The sequence below is a fragment of the Haliotis rufescens genome, unplaced genomic scaffold, assembly GCF_023055435.1.
Source record: "Haliotis rufescens isolate VD_foot unplaced genomic scaffold, xgHalRufe1.0.p SCAF_15, whole genome shotgun sequence".
NCBI lineage: Eukaryota > Metazoa > Mollusca > Gastropoda > Lepetellida > Haliotidae > Haliotis > Haliotis rufescens.
The window spans coordinates 32,003,893-32,028,213 of record NW_025963835.1 but is presented as its reverse complement, the minus strand read 5'-3'; the positions used below and the strand labels follow the sequence as shown (position 1 = coordinate 32,028,213).

The following is a 24,321-nucleotide window of genomic DNA, read 5'->3' as shown; positions in this document are numbered from 1 at the left end:
AGAATGTCTGGAAGAACATTGCTATTTAGAATATTGTTTAAACCGAGTCAGGATAGACAAATACCGTATATATCATCGTGCGATTTTATTCCATATATTTCTATAGCTACATATCTATCTTAGCTGTAACTAAATGAACCTAAAAGATATGAACTACTGTGATACATGTCGAACAGTCAGTTTTGTTTGGGACATGAATTGGTTTCTAACAAATAGAAAAGTTGTCGTATACTGCATCACTTCGGGCTTTCCTCCAACATCAAGATGACATGCTGTGATAATACTGTTCAAAGCAGCGTTTAACCAAACTCACTCACTCATCCATTCACTCAAATATTCAACAGAACAAATAGGACATTACTTCCTTGTCTTAGATACGGACACCTTTGAACTAGTAGGCCTTGGATATGGTTACCACGTACTGTGTGGACATTAGACACTTGGCTTCTTTGTCCGGGACTACTGATTCCACGATACATTGTAGGTCTGTGGCATCTGCGACTCTAAAGGACGCTAGGGACATACACACAGCAATGCCTGCTCCTTATAGCAAGCATTTATTTACTCAAGCATTGCACGACATCACCAATACATGGGGACATAAGTTATTTCCAAACGAATATACCATGTTTCAAATCTTGGACAGATGACATCCTAATAGTTGAAATGCTTGGAGAGTTCTGTTTTTGCAGTTCTTTACTTTAATTTTAGAAAGTTTGGAAAGATCAATATTTCACTGATGGAAATGTTGGAGGGTCGGTTTGTCCAAGCTTGAAAATGTTCCCGTGCCTTGACGGCGTGGATCAATCCGAATACTGTCAACCAAACACGCCCAGACTTGGAACAAGAAGAAATTAGTGTATCTTACCTGTGGTGGGCAGATATGGTATAATGAGTAGGGGAATTATACACTTAGTGATGAATTCCATGGTGTTTCGAGGTCTCAATAAATTGGCGTTGTCTTCCACAGAGGTGTTTAGTGATGATGTTGTGGCTTAAAACGTAAAGTAAAGACCACAGCAACATTGTTACTTTTCAATGTCTCACCATTATGTTTCATATACATATGTATGTTTAAGAACACTTAAGATTTCCAATTTCAATTTCTAATATTTTTTTGATATATATACATTTGAACTTTTTAAAAATTCAAATGATGTATTTTATCAGTTAAATATCAAAAATAAATATTGTTTTAACCGTGTTTCTTTTTCGAAAATGTTGAGCATTAAGAAAACATTGAATTGTGTTAATTTTGTGTGCCTACCTTGTTAGTCTTTACAGCACTGACTGTATAGTCCGTAGCGACCCTTTAGCTTCTGTGAAATGATGAACGATATAGAGGCGTCTGTAGACCATGAAATTGTATATTCTATTCAATTCTCCATTGGTCTGTCTCATTACCGGTGGATAACAATCAATCACGTCCTCTTGCATATCGAGTTGAAACGTTTGCTCCCAATTGAAATTTGGAACTTTTGACACTTTAGTTTGGTTTGTTGTTTGTTGTTGGGAGACCAGGGCTTTGCGTCAAATGCACGTAAGACTGACAAATGTGAATACTATAAGTAAGGTACAAGTGTATACCCTCTGCCAAACAAAATACATATGTGTAATGATATAACACTTTGATGAAAAATAACACATCACACGGAGATATTGACTTTACGGGTTAACAGATTACTTACTTTGTACACAATACGTACCTTGGTAAGTCTGATTTAGACATACCAGGGGATCTGCATATTCGTATTATTGAGTATTTCCGTTCCTTTAACACTGCTGAACATCTCTTAAGAAAGGGCATTGCAATAAGCCAACAGTGAATAGTTAAAATGTCAACAAATACAACTACATTTACTTCATAAATACTAAAACTAAAATCAAAAGAAGAATCATACATGCCAAAATTAAGCTTCCTCGTTGTCAAGTTCATAGATGTTTGGAGAGCCAAAACAAAAAGGGCAAAAGTTGAATATTACGAAAAACGGAACATATGTATTGAGCCCCACTGAAACCCAGTTGTATACCAAATTACATTACATATTGCATGAAAGTGAGTTATGAACTGAGTAATAGTCATGAAAAGGCTTTTGGACATGACGTCCTTTGCGTCCATATTGAAGGTCTGTATCGAACGTCTTAAACCCATTGTTTAAGGTGACATTGTTACACTCGCATGAGAAGTTTCAGCTCCACTGATCCAGAGGTTTGAGAAGAAGAAGTTATCAAACGACGTCGGTGAAAAAGGACGCCGGTAGCAGGCCATGATGTTAGTTCACTTGGCCTTTATTCAGGCGAGCCACAACTGAGAGTAATATGGTTTGACGTGAACACGAATATGATCAGCTACTTGTGCCTTTGAGGATAATAAGTGTTGTTTTATCTTGATCCGGAATGTCTCCGAAAGGAAATCCCATACTATATTACTTTAGGAACCATGCTCATTATACCCATGATATTCCTTGAAAGGACTGTTTAGAGATACAGAAAATGTCATATTTTTTCACTCTGGTAACGTGCCGTCCCTTGCTGGAAAGGGATATGTAAGTGGACATTAATATTAATTTCAACCAGTATTTCATACACATAGTGATATTCAACATATAATGGATGTCTACCACATTCACGATAGACTACAACATTAGAGAATGATTTGTTCATATTGTGAATGAACTTACATGTACGTAATGACCTAAGTACAATATTTCCTATTTTTTAATACTAATACCGGCTTATCTTCAAACAGAACAGTGCAAGATAGTTACACCCAGCATCGACTATGCAAATGCCGTTATCTAAGCTGGTCTTTATAGATTCAACCAAATTTCATAAAAAAAAAACATTTCCATAATCATAAATGAAAAACTTCAACGCCCGGGAATGAGCATCTTCCCGAGGCAAGGTCGTTAACTGACTGTAAAAGCCCAGTTTCCACCCTGTCTTACGAGGCTGGAATTTCTGGGCTCGATCGTAGCGCCACCAGTGGCTATTTCGAGTTATGTCCCATCTATGTCTTCCTTATTGACCAATCAGATTCCACCTCTCATATCATTTACATTTGCTTCAAACACAATGGCGACAGTCATGTCGATCTGATAGATAATAAGATTGTACTTTATAATAAAACGGGTCTTACTTCGCGAAGTGCATCAAATCACGTGCGCACCTTTATTAAAAACATGAAATTATTTGGAAACTCTCTGTTGACGGCGAGTCGTCGGTAAATCTGCAAACCCTGCAAGCGATCGAAATCTGTATGGCAGCTTACGAACCGGATGTCTATTTCATTACCTGATCTGAAATTATATCCATCAGAAATTATATCCATCAGTGCAAGTCTAAAAATAAATAAATTGAGGTATTTTTATGTAAATATGTATAAGTATTGTTCTGGTTGAATGAGGCGTGAACCATGGGGAAAACTAGTTTTTAACCTATCAGTGTCAAGACACAATAAAAGTTGTTGCAGGATCAATCGGGAACAATGGGGATTTATGCGTCCCGCGTTAGGTTTTATACCACGAACCGAAGGCATAAAAACGCATAAGGCCCCGATTGATCCTACTACAACGAATTTATCTTAACGATATGTTTAAATATGAAATTGTACACTAATTATAACAAATTCAAAGTTAAAGGAATGAAAACAGCTGTTCGATTGAGCGGAGGTTAGGGGGTTGTGCTATGTCACGCGACTTTCATTGACCCGGAAAAAGCGTGCGGCTTCTTGCTTCGGGGCGGGGTATAAGGGATTTATTCTGCCTCTCGGAAATCCACGTCGTCCTGTCTGGATCGTGGCGAGTTCCAAGGGATTTAGTCTCCCCCTGACAAATTTATTTCCCTCCAAGACGGGATACATAGTATCTTATCAAGATCACGTGGACCAATCAGATCTAATCATTCTGACATTGAGGTATGATAAACTGACTTAAGACCGGTGCATGTAACAGAGAGGTATTGTACGTGCGCTTTCCCGAATGGAATGGCTGTAAAACTAGTGTCCTTGCTCATCTGTGTGATGCCGCGTTTTATGATGCACATTACGGCGTGCTCAATGTATGTGGCCATCCTGCACATTGTGGCGTGCTAAATGTATGCGGCCATCCTGCGCATTGTGGCGTGCTCAATGTATGCGGCCATCCTGCGCATTGTGGCGTGCTAAATGTATGCGGCCATCCTGCATTTTTAAGAATAATTAGTTTAGCTTTAATAAGATTTTACTTTGTCATGTCGTAGTTCTGTCATTATTTGCTGTTGCAGGCGCAATGATATATGTTATTGGGACATTTCCTTGACTCTCACTCCATGTTCTCCCCGGTAACATGATGGATATGGCAAACATGCAGGGTGTGGTTGACGTGACGGATGCAATAGACGTAGTGGATGTAGTGGGCACATCTACCACAACCAATATCCAATATCCACTAAACATACCAAAGCCTACATGTTCGGCATCCATTAAACTCACCACTCCTACAACATCTACCCCACCACCACACGCACCACATTCACTACACCCACCTGCTTGTCGTAAGAGGCGACGAACGGGATCGGGTGGTTCATGCATGTCATCGTATCCCAATTTCGTGGATCGATGCTCATGATTTCAATCACTGGATTGTCTGGTCAAGACTCAGCATTTACAGACCGCCATCATAGAGCTGGAATATTGCTGAGTGCGGCGTAAAACAACAAAAAAGCAAAACAACACCCACCACATCCATCACACTTACAAGATCCAGCCTTCCACACTCACCACACCCAACACGTGCACAGCATCGACCACACACACCACAAACATCACACACACCACAAACACCACACAGACCACAAACATCACACACACCACACTCACCACACACACCACAAACACCACACAGACCACAAACATCACACACACCACACTCACCACACACACCACAAACATCACACACACCACAAACACCACACAGACCACACACACCACTCACATCACACACACCACACTCATCACACACACCACAAACATCACACACACCACAAACATCACACACACCACACACATCACATTCACCACTCTCACCAAATCCACCATATTAAGGACATATTCATGTTGCTAGTTGCTAAGAAGTTGCGAACCATAAAAAAGTGTCATGTATTCATATTCAGGACCCTCACCACATCCATCACACCATATTCGCCACGCTATCCACATCCAATATCCACCACATCCACCACGTCCATTACACCATATCCGCCACACTATCCACATCCACCATCCAACACAACCACCACACCATATTCGCCACGCTATCCACATCCACCATCCAACACATCCACCACGTCCATTACACCATATCCGCCACACTATCCACATCCACCATCCTACACAACCACCACACCATATTCGCCACGCTATCCACATTCACCATCCAACACAACCACCACGTCCATTACACCATATTCGCCACGCTATCCACATCCACCATCCAACACATCCACCACGTCCATTACACCATATCCACCACAATATCCACATCCACCATCCAACACAACTACCACACCATATTCGCCACGCTATCCACATTCACCATCCAACACAACCACCACGTCCATTACACCATATTCGCCACGCTATCCACATTCACCATCCAACACATCCACCACGTCCATTACACCATATCCACCACAATATCCACATCCACATCCAACACAACCACCACATCCATCACACCATATTCGCCACGCTATCCACATTCACCATCCAACACAACCACCACATCCATCACACCATATCCACCACAATATCCACATTCACCATCCAACACATCCACCACATTCATCACACCATATCCACCACAATATCCACATCCATCGTCAAACACAACCACCACATCTATCACACCATATCCGCCACACTATCCACATCCACCATCCAACACAATCACCACATCTATCACACCATATCAGCAACACTATCCACATCCAACACAACCACCACATCCATCACACTATATCCACCTTATTCGCCTCATCAACGGCATTCACTACACATACCACATTCATCACACCAACCAGACCAAGCACATCCATAAGCCCTACAAGATCTAATACATACCACACTCAACACCCCCACCACAGTCATCACACCTCCTACATCCACGGGAGTGGTATATGTGATGGGTGTTGTAGATGAAGTGGGTCTGGTAGATATAGTCGATGTGGTAGTTGTCGCGGGTGTGGTAGATGAAGCGGGCGTGGTAGATGTCGCGGGTGTGGTAGGTGAAGCGGGCGTGGTAGATGTCGCGGGTGTGGTAGATGTCCCGGGTGTGGTTGATGGGGTGCGTGTGGTTGATGTCGCGGGTGTGGTAGCTGTTGTGGGTGTGGTAGATGTGGGTGTGGTAGATGTGGTGGGTGTGGTAGATGTGGTGGGTGTAGTAGATATATGTAGTGGGTGTGGTAGATGTCGCAGATGTGGTTGATGGGGTACGTGTGGTTGATGTAGTGTGTGTGGTAGATGTGGTGGGTGTGGTAGATGTGGTAGATGTGGGTGTGGTTGATGTAGTGTGTGTGGTAGATGTAGTGTGTGTGGTAGATGTAGTGTGTGTGGTAGATGTGGTGGGTGTGGTAGATGTGGTAGATGTGGGTGTGGTTGATGTCGCGGTTGTGGTAGATGTAGTGGGTGTGGTAGATGTGGGTGTGGTAGATGTGGTGGGTGTGGTAGATTAGGCGGGTGTGGTAAATGTGGTGGTAATGGTAGTTGTAGTGAGGGTGGTAGATGTAGTGGATCTGGTAGATTAGGCACATGCAGTAGATACGCGTGCACTGTTAAATCTTTCACAACACACTCGGAATATATACAAAAGTTGCCAAACAGTGACAAGTTTCCTTGTTAACAAACCCAAAGCTTCATGAGGCCTGCATATTTTGTCTCACCGTTATCGTTTTTAACATTCATTGCCAGATAGTGAAACATCAGTAACCCCAACTCTGTTATGTCGTTATAGCGACGATGTTATTAAAAGGTGCCCGTCGACACCCATCAGCACTACAATCTGATATCGTTTGACTGAAGGCTGATTTTTAAATATCGTAAAATGTTATGTCATGTCTTTTATTCCCTCATAATACATAATATGTAGTTCCTAGTTTATTTCCTTGTAAAACATTTGTACGAGAATTCACTGGAAAAATATAACTTCTCCTCCGGTTTTATCCCATGGAAATTTGTTTGTGTTATTTAGGGAAATACATCGCGTTATTTAGGGAATACTAAGTATTCTACTGTTTGGATGATGCTACACAGACTGGGAGTATAAACATATTAATTTTGATTCTGAAACAAAATAGAATCTGAGCACATCTAAATTGCTCGTCTTTTGCAGCTGGGTTTTAAAATAAATGCATAATTTACAATATCCGATCATAAAAGTGCAGACTCTATGTACACGCCCACCACATCCCATCATCGGAAGAGGCTTCCTCTTATCTGTTCCTGTTCAGCTTGACTAATACGTTTACTGAAATCTACTTGCCATGAATCACACTTCCAGATAAATACGTCTCGTTACATTCACCGGATACTTACACCAAATGTGATATTAGCATCAATATACATCAACAAGCCTCCTTATCGTATTAGGCGCAGGAAGGAATTCTATGACGTCACAGCGCGTGGAGTCAGGACCGTTCAAGGGAACGGTTAACTGCTCGACAGCAACTTTGTGGCATATTGGAGGAGATTTGGAGGTACGTCTTGTTTCATTCCTAAACAAAACACATTTTTCTATAACATTTCTGTCAAAAGTGAAAGACTATCCCTTGTTGTTCACATAAGCTCGGATAAGTAACGTGTGCAAATCGACGCTATGGAGCTATCATTAATGAGATATTTGCACATCGGGATGAGAAATCATATCTCACAGTTAATTGAAACCCACGTTGTTCTGGTCAGGCTTATAAAACACGATGCTTGACGTGTATGCACATAGACGGATCCAGATGTAGTATACTGTAGGTTGTACAGCTGAGAGAGGATTTGGATATGTTGGACTCCTTCCTTTTGAACATGCTGGACCCGCCCGTGATGTACATGTAAGTGTTATTAACAGAGACAGCTATTACACTTGTTGCTGGATTCTGTTATCCGACACTTCTGTCTACAGTTCCGGTTTCAAAATAAGGAGTATTTTTCAAACGGCAAATATCATCTCAGTTAAATAACTATTGCGGTAAAGGACATGGGGTAAGTTGTAGTTCGTGTATTTTTATAATATAGTGCGTGTACAAGACTGAGGGTGGTGCTAATCCCAGGTGTTGAAGCGTTAGTTCGTCACGCCGTAATCCCGGGTTCGATTCCCACATGGGTACAATGTGTGGAGCCCATTCTAGTGTCCCCTCTATATTGTTGGAATATTGCTTATATCAGCTTAAAACCATACTCACTCACAACATTCTTCTTTACAGATATAATTAATTATATTACTATTTTAACTTAATTTGTACACTGATTATGTTGACGGATTCATAAACGATACAAACTATCTTCACTATTGTTGTCACTAACAAATGTCAATTACTTGTTAAATGTTGCCTGAGTTCTCAGGTCTATGTTCGAATCCATGACTCACCCTGGTTAGGTTGTTATAAAATCTAAACCTTGCTTTAACCATGGTTTTACCGTGGCTAAACCTTGCTCAGGCTTACCCTCAATACTAAACTGATACGTCATATTGGTAACACTCGTCCTCAAACACACTCACTCACTCAATGTACCGCGGATGTCACTGTCCACATCACCGATGTAAACATCTGCACAAAATTGTCAAAACTTCCATACTGAATGTGGCGAGTCGTGTGTGTGGCGAGTCGTGTGTGTGGCGGGTCGTGTGTGTGGCGAGTTGGGTGGTCAGCTGTATGGATGTAAATGTATTCAATAAGGACGATCATGTGTGTGTTCTTCATTTACATGTCTGTATTACGTCATTATTGAATATGTATCCAGCATCATTATTGAGTGGTCACGCAGATAATATGAGATAAAAGAATAAGGAAAATGTTGCAATCTCGCCATCCATGAGAGCAGTTCATGTGCATCTTGAATGAACCACGCTGTACCCACTTTCACTGTTACTTGTCGTGTACTTCACGACATGGGCTAAACCACTCGTTGGGTTCAGGTCTGTGTTTTAGGTAGTCTTAGTTCAATATTCCTGTTTCATGGAATCATCCAGTCATTATGACATAGGCATAGCAGCATGTTCTTCAATTGTTACACATTGTCAACATACTCAGGCCAATGTGACGCTCATGTTCGACACCCTACAACAAATATGACTGATATATAAGGGCTCGACATCATTCATATATGACGGCTCCACGTGACTGATATATAATGGTTCTACATATCTGAGGGCAGTGGGTAAAGCGGTCTCTCGTAAAAGCGGCCCTGGTTCTTTTCCCAAAATGGGTACAATGTGTGAAGCCTATTTCAGGTGACCCCCGCCATGATATTGCTGGAATATTGCTAACGGCGGCGTATAACCATACTCACTCACTCTATATGTCTTATCTGCAATGACTCCACATGGCCGATATATAACGGCTCTACGTGACTGATATATAACGGCTCTACATGGCTGATACATATCGACTCTACGTGACTGATACATATCGACTCTACATGGCTGATATATATAGACTCTACATGGCTGATATATATCGACTCTACGTGACTGATATATAACGGCTCTACATGGCTGATACATATCGACTCTACGTGGCTGATATATATTGACTCTACATGGCTGATACATATCGACTCTACATGGCTGATATTTATAGACTCTACATGGCTGATACATATCGACTCTACATGGCTGATACATATCGACTCTACATGGCTGATACATATCGACTCTACATGGCTGATATATATTGACTCTACATGGCTGATATATATAGACTCTACATGGCTGATACATATCGACTCTACATGGCTGATACATATCGACTCTACATGGCTGATACATATCGACTCTACATGGCTGATATATATTGACTCTACATGGCTGATATATATAGACTCTACATGGCTGATATATATCGACTCTACATGGCTGATACATATCGACTCTACATGGCTGATACATATCGACTCTACATGGCTGATACATATCGACTCTACATGGCTGATATATATTGACTCTACATGGCTGATATATATAGACTCTACATGGCTGATACATATCGACTCTACATGGCTGATACATATCGACTCTACATGGCTGATACATATCGACTCTACATGGCTGATATATATTGACTCTACATGGCTGATATATATAGACTCTACATGGCTGATATATATCGACTCTACATGGCTGATACATATTGACTCTACATGGCTGATACACTGTATATAACAGCTCTACATGAGGTATATATAATGGCTCTACATTGATGACATATAATGGCTCTACATGACTGATATATAACGGCTCTACGTGACTGATATATATCGACTCTACATGACTGATACACTGTATATAACAGCTCTACATGAGGTATATATAACGGCTCTAGATGTCTGATTTATATTGGTTTTACGTGAATGATATATTACGGCTCTACATGAAGTATATATAACGGCTCTACATGACTTATATACAGCGGTTCTACATGACATATATAACGAATCTACATGTCAGGTATATAACGACTCTACATGGTTGATATATAACGGCTCCACATGAAAAAATAATGGCCATTCATGACTATGAGTGTACCTGTGTGTGTGCATACATACGTGAGCGCGCGTGTGTCCTTTCGTGGTTAACGCCGCACACATTAATATTCAAGCTAATAATCGAGTCTGGACTAGACAACCTAGTGATTGATTTTACTTAAACCTGAACAGAACCGAACCCCCACGTCGCTTATGTAACGTATTTATTGTGGGGATGTTACGGCAATGAATCCCTGAAGCCTTTCTTCAAGATCTCCTACTCTGCGGACAGCTCATGTGTTTACCGTTATCTCACACGCACGCAAGCCCCGGTGTCGCGAGGGGGCTATAGTTATGTGTCTGGTATGCGAGAAATCCGAGCAACTTCCGTGAGTGAGATGAACGCGATAGCCTTATACAAGACACTTTTGTAGGCGTCCGTCCCATCGCATGAAATGTCCGACTCTGCAGGTTACTCTACCTCGTGTGAATGTGTTTAGTCTGAAAGCGTTACTCTGTTTATATTAGCATTCCAATCCGAGCGTACGGGACACGACAAGCACAACACGGTATGAGGTAAGGCTGACTAGTAAACGTAATTTATACAATGTATATCAATTTAACGACAAAGATGGAGATGCATCCCGCTGTAAAACGAACATATATTTTTCTTAAGCGTTTCTCTGCGCTCGTAAGCAACAACTCCCTGCACTTTTTACACAGCAGAAGTAATTCAAAGTCAACATGTGTTTAGTTTTATTAAATCCGTAAACACTGTATTGTGTTACTGGATTGTCTGGTCCAGACTTGATTGTATACATGCCTCGAACTCAGCATTTTTTCAGGATGCGGCGTCAGGGAACAAATACTTACTTTCTTATGTACATTGTGTGACAATCGGATGCTACCGGTAGAGCAGAACATGCTGACCATTTTCGCTAACACCTGTGTCATCACTGATCCATTCATCTTATTCGGTGCGCATTGGAATCTGTTTCGGCGGATAACCGAGACAGACTATTATATGGCGTTGATGTTACCTACATGTATATAGTTTGATGTCTAAAAGTTGATCTGGGAATACGTATAACACCTGAAACGTTTAGGGATTATACATGGATGTATGCATGGCTATTTACTTAATATATTTTCAACCCGTGAAGATCCGGGTGGAGAACAGGTCTTCAGCAACCGATGTTTCCTAACAGGTAAAACTATGCGTGTCATATGAGGCGACTAACAGGATCGGGGGTATGGCTCTCTGACTTAGGTCATGCATCGTATCCTAATTTCCTTGATCGATGCTCATGACATCAACCACAGGATTGTCTGGTCCAGATGCGATTTATTTTCAGACCGCCGTCGTATAGTTGGAATATTGCCGAGTGCGGCGTTAAACATCAAATCAAACAAACAAACAATCAATATATTTTCAAGGTACACGATGAAATGAATCTATAGAGATGACAGGTGTTCTTCTAGGCACTATAAGACGCCTACTACAAGCTGTCAGTGAATTTGATAAACGTAAGAGTAGACATCGTGTCGTTTACCAGAATAACAGTTGTACGGACTGTATGTGCATCTTGTCAGTGCCATGGTGTATCATGAGTGTAGATGTACGGATACGGAGCCTGGCCTCCCCACGTGTACGGTGGATGTGCAGCCCCCTCGGCCGCTCACCGCACATAATGGATGCAACAGACTTAGTCAACATGGCTCCCCCTCCAAAGCCCTTGACCCAGAAACATGGAGTGCAGCGCGAGTATTGACAGAGAACTTTTGCATTTCCTGTGGGATGATGCCTGTTATGTTCATAAACTTGAAATGGCTTCTATAGAAATCGTCTACGTTAATAATATTTCTACTAAGGTGTATACGAATGTCTGGAAATGTGGAAAAGGTCAGGTATCAATATCAAATATACAGGGACATCATGAGGAAATACTCCGTGGTATAAAAATAGAGGTTAGAGGTGTATACCGTTGAGTGCTTGATGGAGAGAGAGAGAGAGAGAGAGAGAGAGAGAGAGAGAGAGAGAGAGAGAGAGAGAGAGAGAGAGAGAGGGAGGGGATATTCATTGTTTCTTGCAAATATATCATGAGGAAATACTCCGTGGTATAAAAATAGAGGTTAGAGGTGTATACCGTTGAGTGCTTGATGGAGAGAGAGAGAGAGAGAGAGAGAGGATATTCATTATTTCTTGCAAATATACATTTTCATCGCATCCACAGAGCGAAAAGACCAGCAAAGACTTAATGTGTGTCTTGTTGATTTGTGTAGCATCAGCTTAACGTCCAGGTAAATATATTTTTTTTAATTCAAGAGATGCTATGTGCGTGAATATTTTATGCAATGTAACTCTCTTTCAATTCTGGCGCGATGGGGTAGTCTAGTGGTTAAAACGTTGGCTCGTCACGCCGAAGTCCCGGGTTTGATGTCATACATGGGTTCAATGTGTGAAGCCCAACCATGGTATCACCGCCGTGATGTTGCAGAAATATTGCTAAAAGTGAGTAAAAACATACTCACTGTATGAATTGTATCAATTCGTTGGGCATCATGAGTTCGCTAATGCGTGGCATTTTAAGGATTGCGGCCAAGCGCAGCGATACCTGCCCACACGGCATACGGATAGTATTGCTGGACTGCGTAGATATACCAGGATACACCATGGTCCATCGTTAGCTCCACAGCAGACATATGCATTGAGTATCATTGAAAGGTTAATATATAGGAATAAAGATATACCCCTGTCCAACGTTACACACAAACTATATGTGGTATAAATGCGGGATCAGTAGATATAGCAGGATATATCACCACCCAACGATACCTCCATGCCAACTATACGCGGTATGTATCTGGAATCATTAGATATACATAGAGGTTATCACGCGAGTGTGTTTGGGGATGGTAAATATCCTGCATTAGGAATACACATTGTATTTAGCGAGCCTTGGCGAGCGTGATAACCTCTTTATCACTTAATGTCATTCTTTAATTCTGTGCTTGAAAATCGCTTTCCCTATCTCACAAACATTACCGAAACATTGCGAGTTTTCCTGGAATGCGCGCATTAATATTTATTACAGTGTAAGTGTAAGTGATGTGTCAGTCGGACTTTGACAGTAGCCAATTTAGTTCCAACTGAAATCTGTTTCTTATACAGTGGCGAAGCAACATATACCCAAAACAACAATTGCTTTTAATTGCCTTTCGCGGCAATCCATCGGTCTGTCCGCAAGAGTAACTGCCCTTTGTCAAAGGGAAGCTACTCTAACCCTAGTCTATGAGACGTCACGGCCACGGTCAGACGTTGTTGACAGTCGGTCTGTCCTGTCATACCGTTAATAAATGTAGTCAGATGTACACTCAGCGACAAAACGAAACACGGTAACAATTCAAACATTTTTCGGCCAAATCCAACTATTTTAATTTGTGGAGAAGGTTTCAAGCCGCAGAGGTCTACAAGCACAGATATGGCTACTGATCCCGCTTGGCTAGGCCTCGTGCCCTCGCAAAATTGTTTCGAAATTTATATCTCCAAAGTTGCCAAAACTTATAAAATGCCCTAGCTACGTCACAGTTAGACACTGGTTTTCAGTATATTAGACTTTTCTTTTAATAATGATAGCAATTATCCCAGTAGTTTATCCAGATTCCCGATGGCTAATTCTGACTCGATCACCGGATGACATGGGCGACGCCATGTTTGTTTATAAACAGTAAAAGTAGTCCCTACTTGAGCTTTGATATTTGCATCTCTATCATATGACCCCAACGGATATCGTTTTTATCCGTTGGCTTTGTCCTGCCGAGAAATCTACCCATTATATGATAAAAGGATATACCACTGCTCCCAGGTACCTCCATATCAACCATGTCTATTCACTTTTTCACATCCGGAATTTGAAGATATACAAGGATAATGCGAATGAATACCATACAGTCCACTTTGCTATTGAGATTAATAGGGAAACAAGAAATATTTATTGTTTAACCAGCATAGACAAAAAATCTCTTCAAAGTACCGAAAAAAATACAATTCCGTCACAATGCGCCCGTACATTATTTTGATGTTAGTTTGTTTGTTGTTTAACGCCGCACTCAGCTATATGACGGCGGTCTGTAAATAATCGAGTCTGGACCAGACAATCCAGTGACTGATATCATGAGCATAGATCCATGCAATTGGGATACGATGACATGCATCAACCATGTCAGCGAGCCTGACCACCCGTTAATCACCTCTTACGACAAGCACATTCGCCTTTTACGGCAAGCATGGGTTGCTGAAGACCTATTCTATCCCGGATCTTCACGGTTCGTACGTCATTTTGGAGTAAATATAAATTAAAGCGACAAAACACGTTCCATAATCATAAGAAGTCTTTGTTGAATGCAGAGTCGACTATATGTATGTGGTCATGACCACTACCCCCTGTTGTTGTTTACATTTTCTTTATTAGCAACTCTAGGCATCAGTTGAGTGAGTGAGTTGTGTTTAACAGAATCTTAGTAATACCACGGCGTTATTAACGATGGAATATTACTGATGGCTTCTTTTTAGTGAACATTTTATCAGAAGGCACACTAAGAACGTAATACCCAAGTTAATCTAACCTGACCAATGAACGTTGAAATATACAAATATAAGAATATGAAACGCCAGAGATTAACCAGTCTCGATTATCCGCCGAAGCAGATTCCATTTGGCGTAAAAAGCAAAATAGCCGTGAAATTCATATGAATGGATAACTGAAAATCGTCGATGACACAAGGGGTCGAATGTCCCGTTATATCAGTAGCACCGCTACACAATTTACAAAGAAATGGTAAGTATGTATTGTCTGACGCCGCACAGTGATACACTGGTCTGTGAACAATCCCGACAATCAAGTCTTGGACCTGAAAATATGGTGACAAAATAGGGCATTTCATGATTTTATTGAAACAACAAACGATGTGTTATTTTGAATTATGTCTGCTGTGTACAAGTGCAGAGACCGCCACCGTGGTCTAGTTGTAGAGCGTCCGCCCGGAGAGCGGAAGGTCCTGAGTTCGATCCCCGGCCGCGTCATACCAAAAGACGTTAAAAGATAGTACTTGTTGTTACCCTGTCTGGCGCTCGGTATTAAGGGGCTAACACAAGGACTGGTCGGCTCGGAGTCAGTATACTGTGTCTCAGTGGGGTATTCATGTTAAACTGCGGCATGGTATCTCAGTGAGCTAGCACTATAAATCGGCATCAGTCCGGTCTAGTACAAGCAGCCACACACACACACACACACACACACACACACACACACACACACACACTTGCATGCACGTCGCTATATAAGTGCAATAATCTTGGACGCGACGTTAAACCCCATTTCACCTCACCGCAAGTGCAGAGATTCTGCTGCGTCTAAGTAAAGAAAAACGTTTGAGAACTCAAGTATGTTCGTTTGCAGTGGGAGGCAATTTTAATATCTCGGCCCAAACAATGGTCACGAAGATGCGTAATAGTTTATTTCATTCTGAAAAAAAAGTTGTTTTCGTATTAATGTGTGTATATACAATGGTGTACATAACTGTCATTGTTAGCTATTGTTGTTCTTTTACTGTCATACCAACTAACAAAACAAGTGAGCGACAATGTAGAGACGCGTCACCTGCTATCGCTGACCGACATTTAGTCAGGCAGTGTTGTGTGTCCACATGGAAACAACACAATAACATTAGCAGGATCCTGGACGATTAGGTGGTGAGGTGAAATGGGGTTTAACGTCGCGTCCAAGATTATTGCACTTATATAGCGACGTGCATGCACGTGTATGTGCGTGTGTGTGTGGCTGCTTGTACTAGTCCGGACTGATGCCGATTTATAGTGCTAGTCTACTGAGATACCATGCCGCAGTTTAACATGAATACCCCACTCAGACACAGTATACTGACTCCGAGCCGACCAGTCCTTGTTTTAGCCCCTTGATGCCGAGCGCCAGACAGGGTAACAACAAGTACCATCTTTTAACGTCTTTTGGTATGACGCGGCTGGGGATCGAACCCTGGACCTTCCGCTCTCCGGACGGACGCTCTACCATTAGACCACGGAGGCGGTCCCTGGACGATTAAGGCGAATACGATTCATGTCATGACCACCTACTAACGTCATTATGAGCGGTTCGTGTTTCATGAAGGATGTCAATATTACCACTGAAGAGCTTATAAAATGTATAAAATAAAGTATTTTGTTGCTAAACACGACACTCCGCAATATTCAAGCGGTATGGCGGAGGCCTGTAAGTAATCGATTGAGAATAATTGATTATAAACAACTATCCATCATAATGTTAACATTATTGATCACACCATTGTAACTGTGTACATTCCCCAGTAAGACTATGTGAATAAAAAGTATTGATTTTTTTTCAACATGTGACCATGCATTCAAGAAATATGACGATTTCCTATTGATTTTAGATACGCTCTTTAAACTGCATTGTCATAAATGTAAAGAATTGAAAGAAAGCCATCATCGACATTTATTTTTCAGCAGTTATGGGAACGATCAAATACCATTGGTATACAATGTACTGTTCACCTTAGCTACACTTGCTTAAATAGATAGGGCTGCATGCCGATGTAACGTATTGGATATTTCTATTCAAGTCGGTTTAATTAGCTATACATATCCATACATTCATTTTAGGCAGCTGGACTAAATGGCCTGTGGAACGGATTTCCGTGTAGACGTCAACGCTTGTCTGCTTGACTGGCAGCAACCCATTGACTGTCTCCCTCAGCTGACTCAGACTGGTCCCATCAAGGCCCCCTTGACGAAGGCGGAAGGGAGACCCCAACATGCAGAGAAGGTTACAAGCAAGAAAGTATTTCCCAAACCGAAAATAAGTAAGAAGAAAACTGGGAATGAATATTCAGATCTGCGGCCCCTGATTAACGAGGATACTGATGAACTGCAAGACAGTGATGCTCATCTCGTGGACTGCAGCACGGGGGATGATGGTGCCACGAGGCACATAGCACAAGACAGTGCTCTTACAGGTAACATTACTTTCCTACAGCTCATCGTGCGACGTCCCTTTGTACGGTATAGGTTATATCGCTGCGTTTCAGACTAATATGGGAGTCAAGACCGAAGTGATGCAGGTCTCAGACGTTTACCCACGGGTCCATGTTTGGTGCTGACAACCTAGCCACATAATCCGGGCGAACTGGGATTCGAACCCCAAAACATTGGTTTCTGGTGTGCCCATGGGGCTACGCAACTCTGTACAGCGCGCGCACGCACGCACGCACGCACGCACGCACGCACACACACACACACACACACACGCACGCACGCACGCACGCACGCACGCACGCACACACACACACACATTCACACTCACACTCACACTCACACCCACACACACTCACACACACACATACACATCTATGTGCCTGATGTGATTAATATACGTTAAATTGGCACATGGTAGCCACAGTGAACAATAGTTTCAGGTATATCTGGCGGACTGTACTTAAATATTACTCGAGTCAGGGCTAGTGAAAACAATGGTTAATATTATGAGCATCGTCCCAGCCAGACCCAATTTAGTTGCCTCTCACGACAAGCAATACAGTTCTGGGGTCATCTTCCTTCTCACGACATGAGCTTTATTGGTTTAATATGTAAGAATATCTGAGTGAATCAGTTTAAACGCCGCAGTCAGCAATAGTCTTGTAATATCGTGACAAATTGTACATGATCCAGTCTGGGTCATGTAAACCACTGATTGCTAGGGTAAGTTATTATGCCCTTAAAAGTAAACTTTGAAAAGTACGTTGAATTGGACGTACACACTCACCTTCAACTAACAATGATTCCCTACCAAGACAATAAAAACGGGACGATTGTTTGACCATGAGAAAATATCCGGACAAATGACCACGCTAACACAACCTGTAGAATCATGTCAATTTGAAAAATTGAAATATGAATGTACTTCCTCATTATTTGTAGACATAGTATCTAGTAACACATTCCTTCCTTCTATTTCTTAGCTGGGTTGGACAGAACGTGCGAGGGTGATTCTCGAGGAACAACGCAGTGCGAGGAGGATCATGCGGTTGGGAAAGCGTGTCTAACACGGAAGCTGTATAAAAAGGAAACTGAAATTGACTATTCAGATGTCAAGCCGTTAATCGACGAAGACACTGAGCGACTACCCGGCCAACAACTAGTGGACTTCAGCGTCAGTGACGATGATACCACGAGTCTCTTAGCCCACAGTAACTCGCTGACAGGTACGGCATATATATTCTACTTTAGTATGGATTCACAAGTACTGTAGTCAATGAAATCCACGACTAATTAACAACTTATTAGTTTGAAATACTCCTTGTGAGTGGGTATTAAACGCCGCTTTGAACTGTATTCCACTTATTTCGCGGCATGTCAGGCTAATGCGAGAGGAAAGCCCGAAGTGATGCAGGTCACAGGCGTTTACTACTTGCGTGAAACCCACGAGGTATGGTACCATGACACACAATCAAACCGGGATTCGAACCTACGATTATAGATTTCTAGCGTGCCAAAAGGACGCAACTTAGACATATGTGCAACTCGTAATCCCTGTACTCTGTACGGGCGAATACGGTATCTCCCACATAACATCTGGGGTCGAGTCCCATTTAGTACATGTGGCCCCAAGAGGATTCCGACATACAATAGGTCCCCAGCAGCACACTGAGACGACTAAAGGATCGAGTGGTCAGGCTCGGTGACCTGGTTTGTTGCGTATTCCCGTAACCCTAATACAATGGGTCCCCAGCAACACACTGAGACGACTAAAGGATCGAGTGGTCAGGCTCGGTGACCTGGTTTGTTGCGTATTCCCGTAACCCTAATACAATGGGTCCCCAGCAACACACTGATACGACTAAAGGATCGCGTGGTCAGGCTCGGTGACCTGGTTTGTTGCGTATTCCCGTAACCCTAATACAATGGGTCCCCAGCAACACACTGATACGACTAAAGGATCGCGTGGTCAGGCTCGGTGACCTGGTTTGTTGCGTATTCCCGTAACCCTAATACAATGGGTCCCCAGCAACACACTGATACGACTAAAGGATCGAGTGGTCAGGCTCGGTGACCTGGTTTGTTGCGTATTCCCGTAACCCTAATACAATGGGTCCCCAGCAACACACTGATACGACTAAAGGATCGCGTGGTCAGGCTCGGTGACCTGGTTTGTTGCGTATTCCCGTAACCCTAATACACATGGAACAGGCTGACTTCAAATATATTATGTCTGTGATTGTGCTTGATTTCTGAGAATAACTACGGTGAAACCTACTATGCATTTCAAAAGCCGGACTTCCTGTGACTAATGTATGTCATGATTAACTGAATCGCGTTGGTATATTCAAGTGGAAGATGCATGTAGAGACCAAGCTACGTATACATTCTCTTATGTTTCGACCTGGAAGGCTTGTTCTATCTCATTGATGTTAATATACCATGTCTGATTATCATTTCTACATCGACCACATCTTCTCAATGAACTCACCTACTTATAAATTCTGCGACGGGAACGTTTCAAGAAGAAGAGGGGCAAAATAAAGTATACCGAATTTGTCTTTGACGTAATTAGAAAAGGAAAAAAGACTGCTGCTAAATTTTATTATGTCTATTACATCATCACTCTTTCTTGCACAAGTTTGTAAAAGGTAATCTGACTGGTTAATTTGTGTAACAATAAATTTGTTGAATGAAGACTTGGGTAAGAAATGAATTTGCAACCACATGACCTTTATCATGTTTGAAATGTAAATCTGTCCCGAAAAGGCACATTAATTGTTTTTAAAGTTGTGATGTCTAAAATACAAATCAGCAGATGTGTATTGTAAATTTAAAAAAAGAAAGAAAAAAGTTAATTAAAAGTATATTATACGTGTAGAAGTATTCTTCGAGTGCTGACTAAGCGCCATTACAGTTCACTTTTGGGATAATAAAATCAACTGAGCGTTTCTTTTGCTCCTGATTCTATAATGCATCGTTTTATCGATGAACCTAGCAGCAGATGCTTTAAGATAGCTCTGTATATCGATGTGATACCTACTTCCCAAGAGAATACTGCACGATGTTAAATGACTAGATGACGGTTTCCCGATGTGTGAGCGTTATTGAAAGCAAAGTTTGTCGGTTCACTCAGGTGTTGTATTCCAACGCTATGTCTAAACGTACTGTATTGAAGAGCAATATGTCTTATATACCTCGATTATGTTCAGAATGACATTACACGACAAAGAGATCAACTACCTTTTTATGACAATAAGTACATAAAAATCATAAGATATGTGCCTAAAGAGTGATTATAATAGGAATATAACTCATGTATTATGCTCGCAAACGGCTTGCAAGATGCAACGTTTATTCCTAAATATGATACAGTAAACTACGTTTATAACGAAAACCCTTATAACGAACTGACGGATAAAACGAACAGTTTTGGGGTCCCGTCCATGATTATATTTTCTATGATTATAATGAACTACGGTTATAACGAATTAAAATTAGAGACCCCTTTGAGTTCGTTATAACCGTATTTTACTGTATACAGTAAAATACGTTTATTACTCATGTTGTGAATTATTATACATGTGCTAATTAACATACACGAAATTTAACTTCTGGTTCATGTTTTTCTGAAACGAAACAGTATGTGGCCAAGCCGTTTCTTTATGGGTGAAATATTCTCAGTGTCGGATGATTATAACTCAAATGGCCGATAAAAAACTATTTATAATTAAAAACGTTGAAACACATAGACATTTTACTTCTACAAACCTTTGCTATGTGATAATTATCTAAGATCAAAGGCTAAAGGTACAAGAAGGACACCTCTTCAATTACTGTTGGCACACTTTTTCATAAATTATTAACTATTTGGCACGTAATCTTAATTTTAGCACGTCAGCTGTTTTCCCAACAGGTTTGGATGTGCGGTTATTCAAATACAAATCAATTTCATTTTCAGTCTACTACAACATGATAATGGCGTCAACAAGGAAAGTGGCAACCTATAGCAGGGATGAGGATCGGTATATCACAGCAACTGAAGCACATGCACAGGAGGTACCACGTGATACCATTTCGCTTCGGTTGGACAAGGCGCAGACTGACATTGAACAGTCGATGGACCAAGCCATGACAGTGCTCTTGAACAAGAAGAAGCTTCTACTAGGCAGACTCCATACGCTGAGGGTGAGGCGCGAGGAAGAACAGAAAGAACGAGACAAAGCAAAGGTAAAGACACCCATCAGAGTGATTAAATCTCCAAGAGCAAGCCCTGGTCCAAATCCCGATTCAGACCCGGAACAAGATAGTGTGTTTACCCGTAAGATGGTTATCAAGACTGACAAGAGAAAAAATGAACTGAAGCTACTCGATCAGATTGAAGACATTGTGACAAAAGCTGAAATGATATCACAAGCTGCAAAAGGAGTCAACTACATGGCGCCCTTCCTAGAGGCTACAGTCCTTGCTGATGTTGACGGCGATGAAGAATCATCGGATCTGGTTGACGTGCAGGTCGTTCATGACGGAGGAGACACGTTTATTCTTGCCACTGACTTCAAGAATTCATGTCTTAAGTCATTTTCAATCTCATTAGAAGCTGCTAGCCGAGGTGTACTCAAATTTGATAGCTCGCCATGGGGCATCTCTCAAGTAAAGTCCAATATGGCTGCTGTAAGTGTTCCATTGTCAAATAAGGTGTGTTTCGTGGAGCTGATACCTCATTTGAAACTGAAGGAGACTGTAAGGACGAAGAAACAATATTATGGACTTGTATCTGTAGGATCTCGTTTCCTTGTGGCTACTTCTCCATACAGCAACCCTCGCTCCGTCGACATCATTGCAAATACAGGGCACATTCTTCACACCCTCACTGTTGATACGCTGATGCAGCAGCCTTCTTTCATCTGCCTCACTCCAAAGGGTTCGTTTATTGTCAGTGACCTTTCCAAAGGAGCAGTTCTGATTTTATCCCATAAACTGGAATTTCAGTCAGGGCTTGAACTTGGAAATAAAGCTCACATGCAGTCGTCACGTGGAGTGACAACAAACAAAGAGGGTGATGTGTTTGTGGTTGACTACAATCAGAAAAAGGTCAAGGTGTTTTCGAGTGAAGGACACTTCCTGAAAGATCTCTTGACTTCCGAGGATGGACTAAAGTACCCGTACGGTGTTTGTTTTGATGATCATGGTCGAATATGTGTCACGGATGGAGGCAAGATAAAGATCTTTAGCTACTGATATGTACGTTTTACTTCTGCTGAAGGGTCCAAATACAAGTATTTCCAGGTCCCAGTCTGAGCAACAATAACGACACTGTGACCTGGTTTTAAGTCCAAATTCAAATATTGTTCATCTTTATAGAAATACATGTTCATATGACCCAACCATGCTTACTTCCAAATTCGTAAACGACGAGTTTTCTCTGCATGTAATGCCGAATCTTCAGACACCCGTGACGATCCGGGTTGGAATAGGTCTTCAGGTCTTTGTCGTAAGAAGGGTCTAACAGGATCGGGTGGTCAGGCTCGGTGATTTGGTTGATGCATGGCATCGTATCCTAATTTCGTAGATCTATGCTCATGATATCAATCGACCCGTGAGATTCCGGGGTAGAATAGGTCTTCAGCAACCCATGCTTGTCGTAAAAGGCGACCAACGGCGATCAACTTGGTTGATGCATGTCATCGATCACAATTGCGTGGATCGATGCTCATGATATCAATCACTGGATTGTCTGGTCCAGACTCGATTATTTACAGACCGCCGTCATATAGCTGGAATATTGCTGAGTGCGGCGTTAAACAACAAACCAACCAACTAACCAAATCATGATATCAATCACTGGGTTGTCTGGTCCAGACTCGATTATTTACAGACCGCCGTCATATAACTGGAATATTGCTGAGTGCGGCGTTAAACGACAAACAAACACACATCTTCAGTGAGTGAGTGAGTGAGTAGCTATATATGGTTTTGTAGGCAATGTCACAGCGCCATAACAGCAGGGAGAACAAAATTGACTTAAAATGGGTTCCCATGTGCAGTATGGAACCTGAGTATCTTGAACACGAATCTTGTCCAAATTGTCATCCCACCTTCTCCTTTTATGTGTTACAACTTTTTTATGTAAATTATTAATTATGTATAATAACATAACCTTCAGTGTGATGGATATACAAAACCAGACGGACCAGCTAAAGAACAGATACGTACTATGCACGTGGTCTTCATGCTCAGTAATAAAGAGAATATTCTTTTTGTAATGTATTGTTGCTTTCGTACGTACATTACTACACCACTATAATAGTCGAATGTTTAAATACTACTGTGTTTTCGAACTGTTCACATTTGAATATGTTCTATCGAATCATGTTGATGTTAGTAGAGTGTAGTATATATTGTAATTTGTTTGTTGTTAAACGCCGCAAAGGTATATGGAGTACTACTGTATGTTACCCATGGGGATTGCATTTATGAAATATAATTCCCAGCAAGTTATGTTTGTCGTGAGAGGCGACAAAATGGATTGGAGATCGTGCCT

General features: G+C 41.6%; 2 protein-coding genes across 4 annotated transcripts; one reads left to right on the top strand and one right to left on the bottom strand.

Moving 5' to 3' along the window:
• Positions 1–6,089: 6,089 nt before the first annotated feature.
• Positions 6,090–6,789, bottom strand: LOC124131935 (histidine-rich protein PFHRP-II-like). The gene is made up of 2 exons (XM_048395886.1): positions 6,473–6,789; positions 6,090–6,354 (listed from the first exon to the last, which is right to left on the bottom strand). The coding sequence occupies exons 1-2, from the start codon at positions 6,787–6,789 to the stop codon at positions 6,090–6,092; spliced, it is 582 nt and encodes a 193-aa protein (XP_048251843.1).
• Positions 6,790–7,542: 753 nt separating this feature from the next.
• LOC124132032 lies at positions 7,543–23,405 on the top strand. Of its 3 annotated transcripts, none has more exons than XM_046495610.2 (4): positions 7,543–7,731; positions 17,406–17,758; positions 18,761–19,003; positions 21,739–23,405. In XM_046495610.2, exons 2-4 carry the CDS (start codon positions 17,419–17,421, stop codon positions 23,016–23,018), a joined length of 1,863 nt encoding a protein of 620 aa, XP_046351566.2. In that variant the 5' UTR covers positions 7,543–7,731; positions 17,406–17,418; the 3' UTR covers positions 23,019–23,405. The 3 variants fall into 3 exon arrangements, with proteins under 3 accessions (XP_046351566.2, XP_046351568.2, XP_046351567.2); XM_046495612.2 differs by lacking the exon at positions 7,543–7,731 and adding an exon at positions 7,936–8,070; XM_046495611.2 differs by lacking the exon at positions 7,543–7,731 and adding an exon at positions 11,148–11,284.
• Positions 23,406–24,321: the final 916 nt, after the last annotated feature.

Excerpts from the sequence above, each read along its gene's own strand:
- LOC124131935 (XM_048395886.1), bottom strand. The coding sequence starts at position 6,789 with ATGTGCCTAATCTACCAGATCCACTACATCTACCACCCTCACTACAAC. Across the intron at positions 6,355-6,472 it reads ACACACTACATCAACCACAC|CTACCACACCCGCGACATCA; the intron begins GTACCCCATCAA and ends CACCCACAACAG.
- LOC124132032 (XM_046495610.2), top strand. The coding sequence starts at position 17,419 with ATGGCCTGTGGAACGGATTTCCGTGTAGACGTCAACGCTTGTCTGCTT. Across the intron at positions 17,759-18,760 it reads ACAAGACAGTGCTCTTACAG|CTGGGTTGGACAGAACGTGC; the intron begins GTAACATTACTT and ends TCTATTTCTTAG. Across the intron at positions 19,004-21,738 it reads CCACAGTAACTCGCTGACAG|TCTACTACAACATGATAATG; the intron begins GTACGGCATATA and ends TTTCATTTTCAG.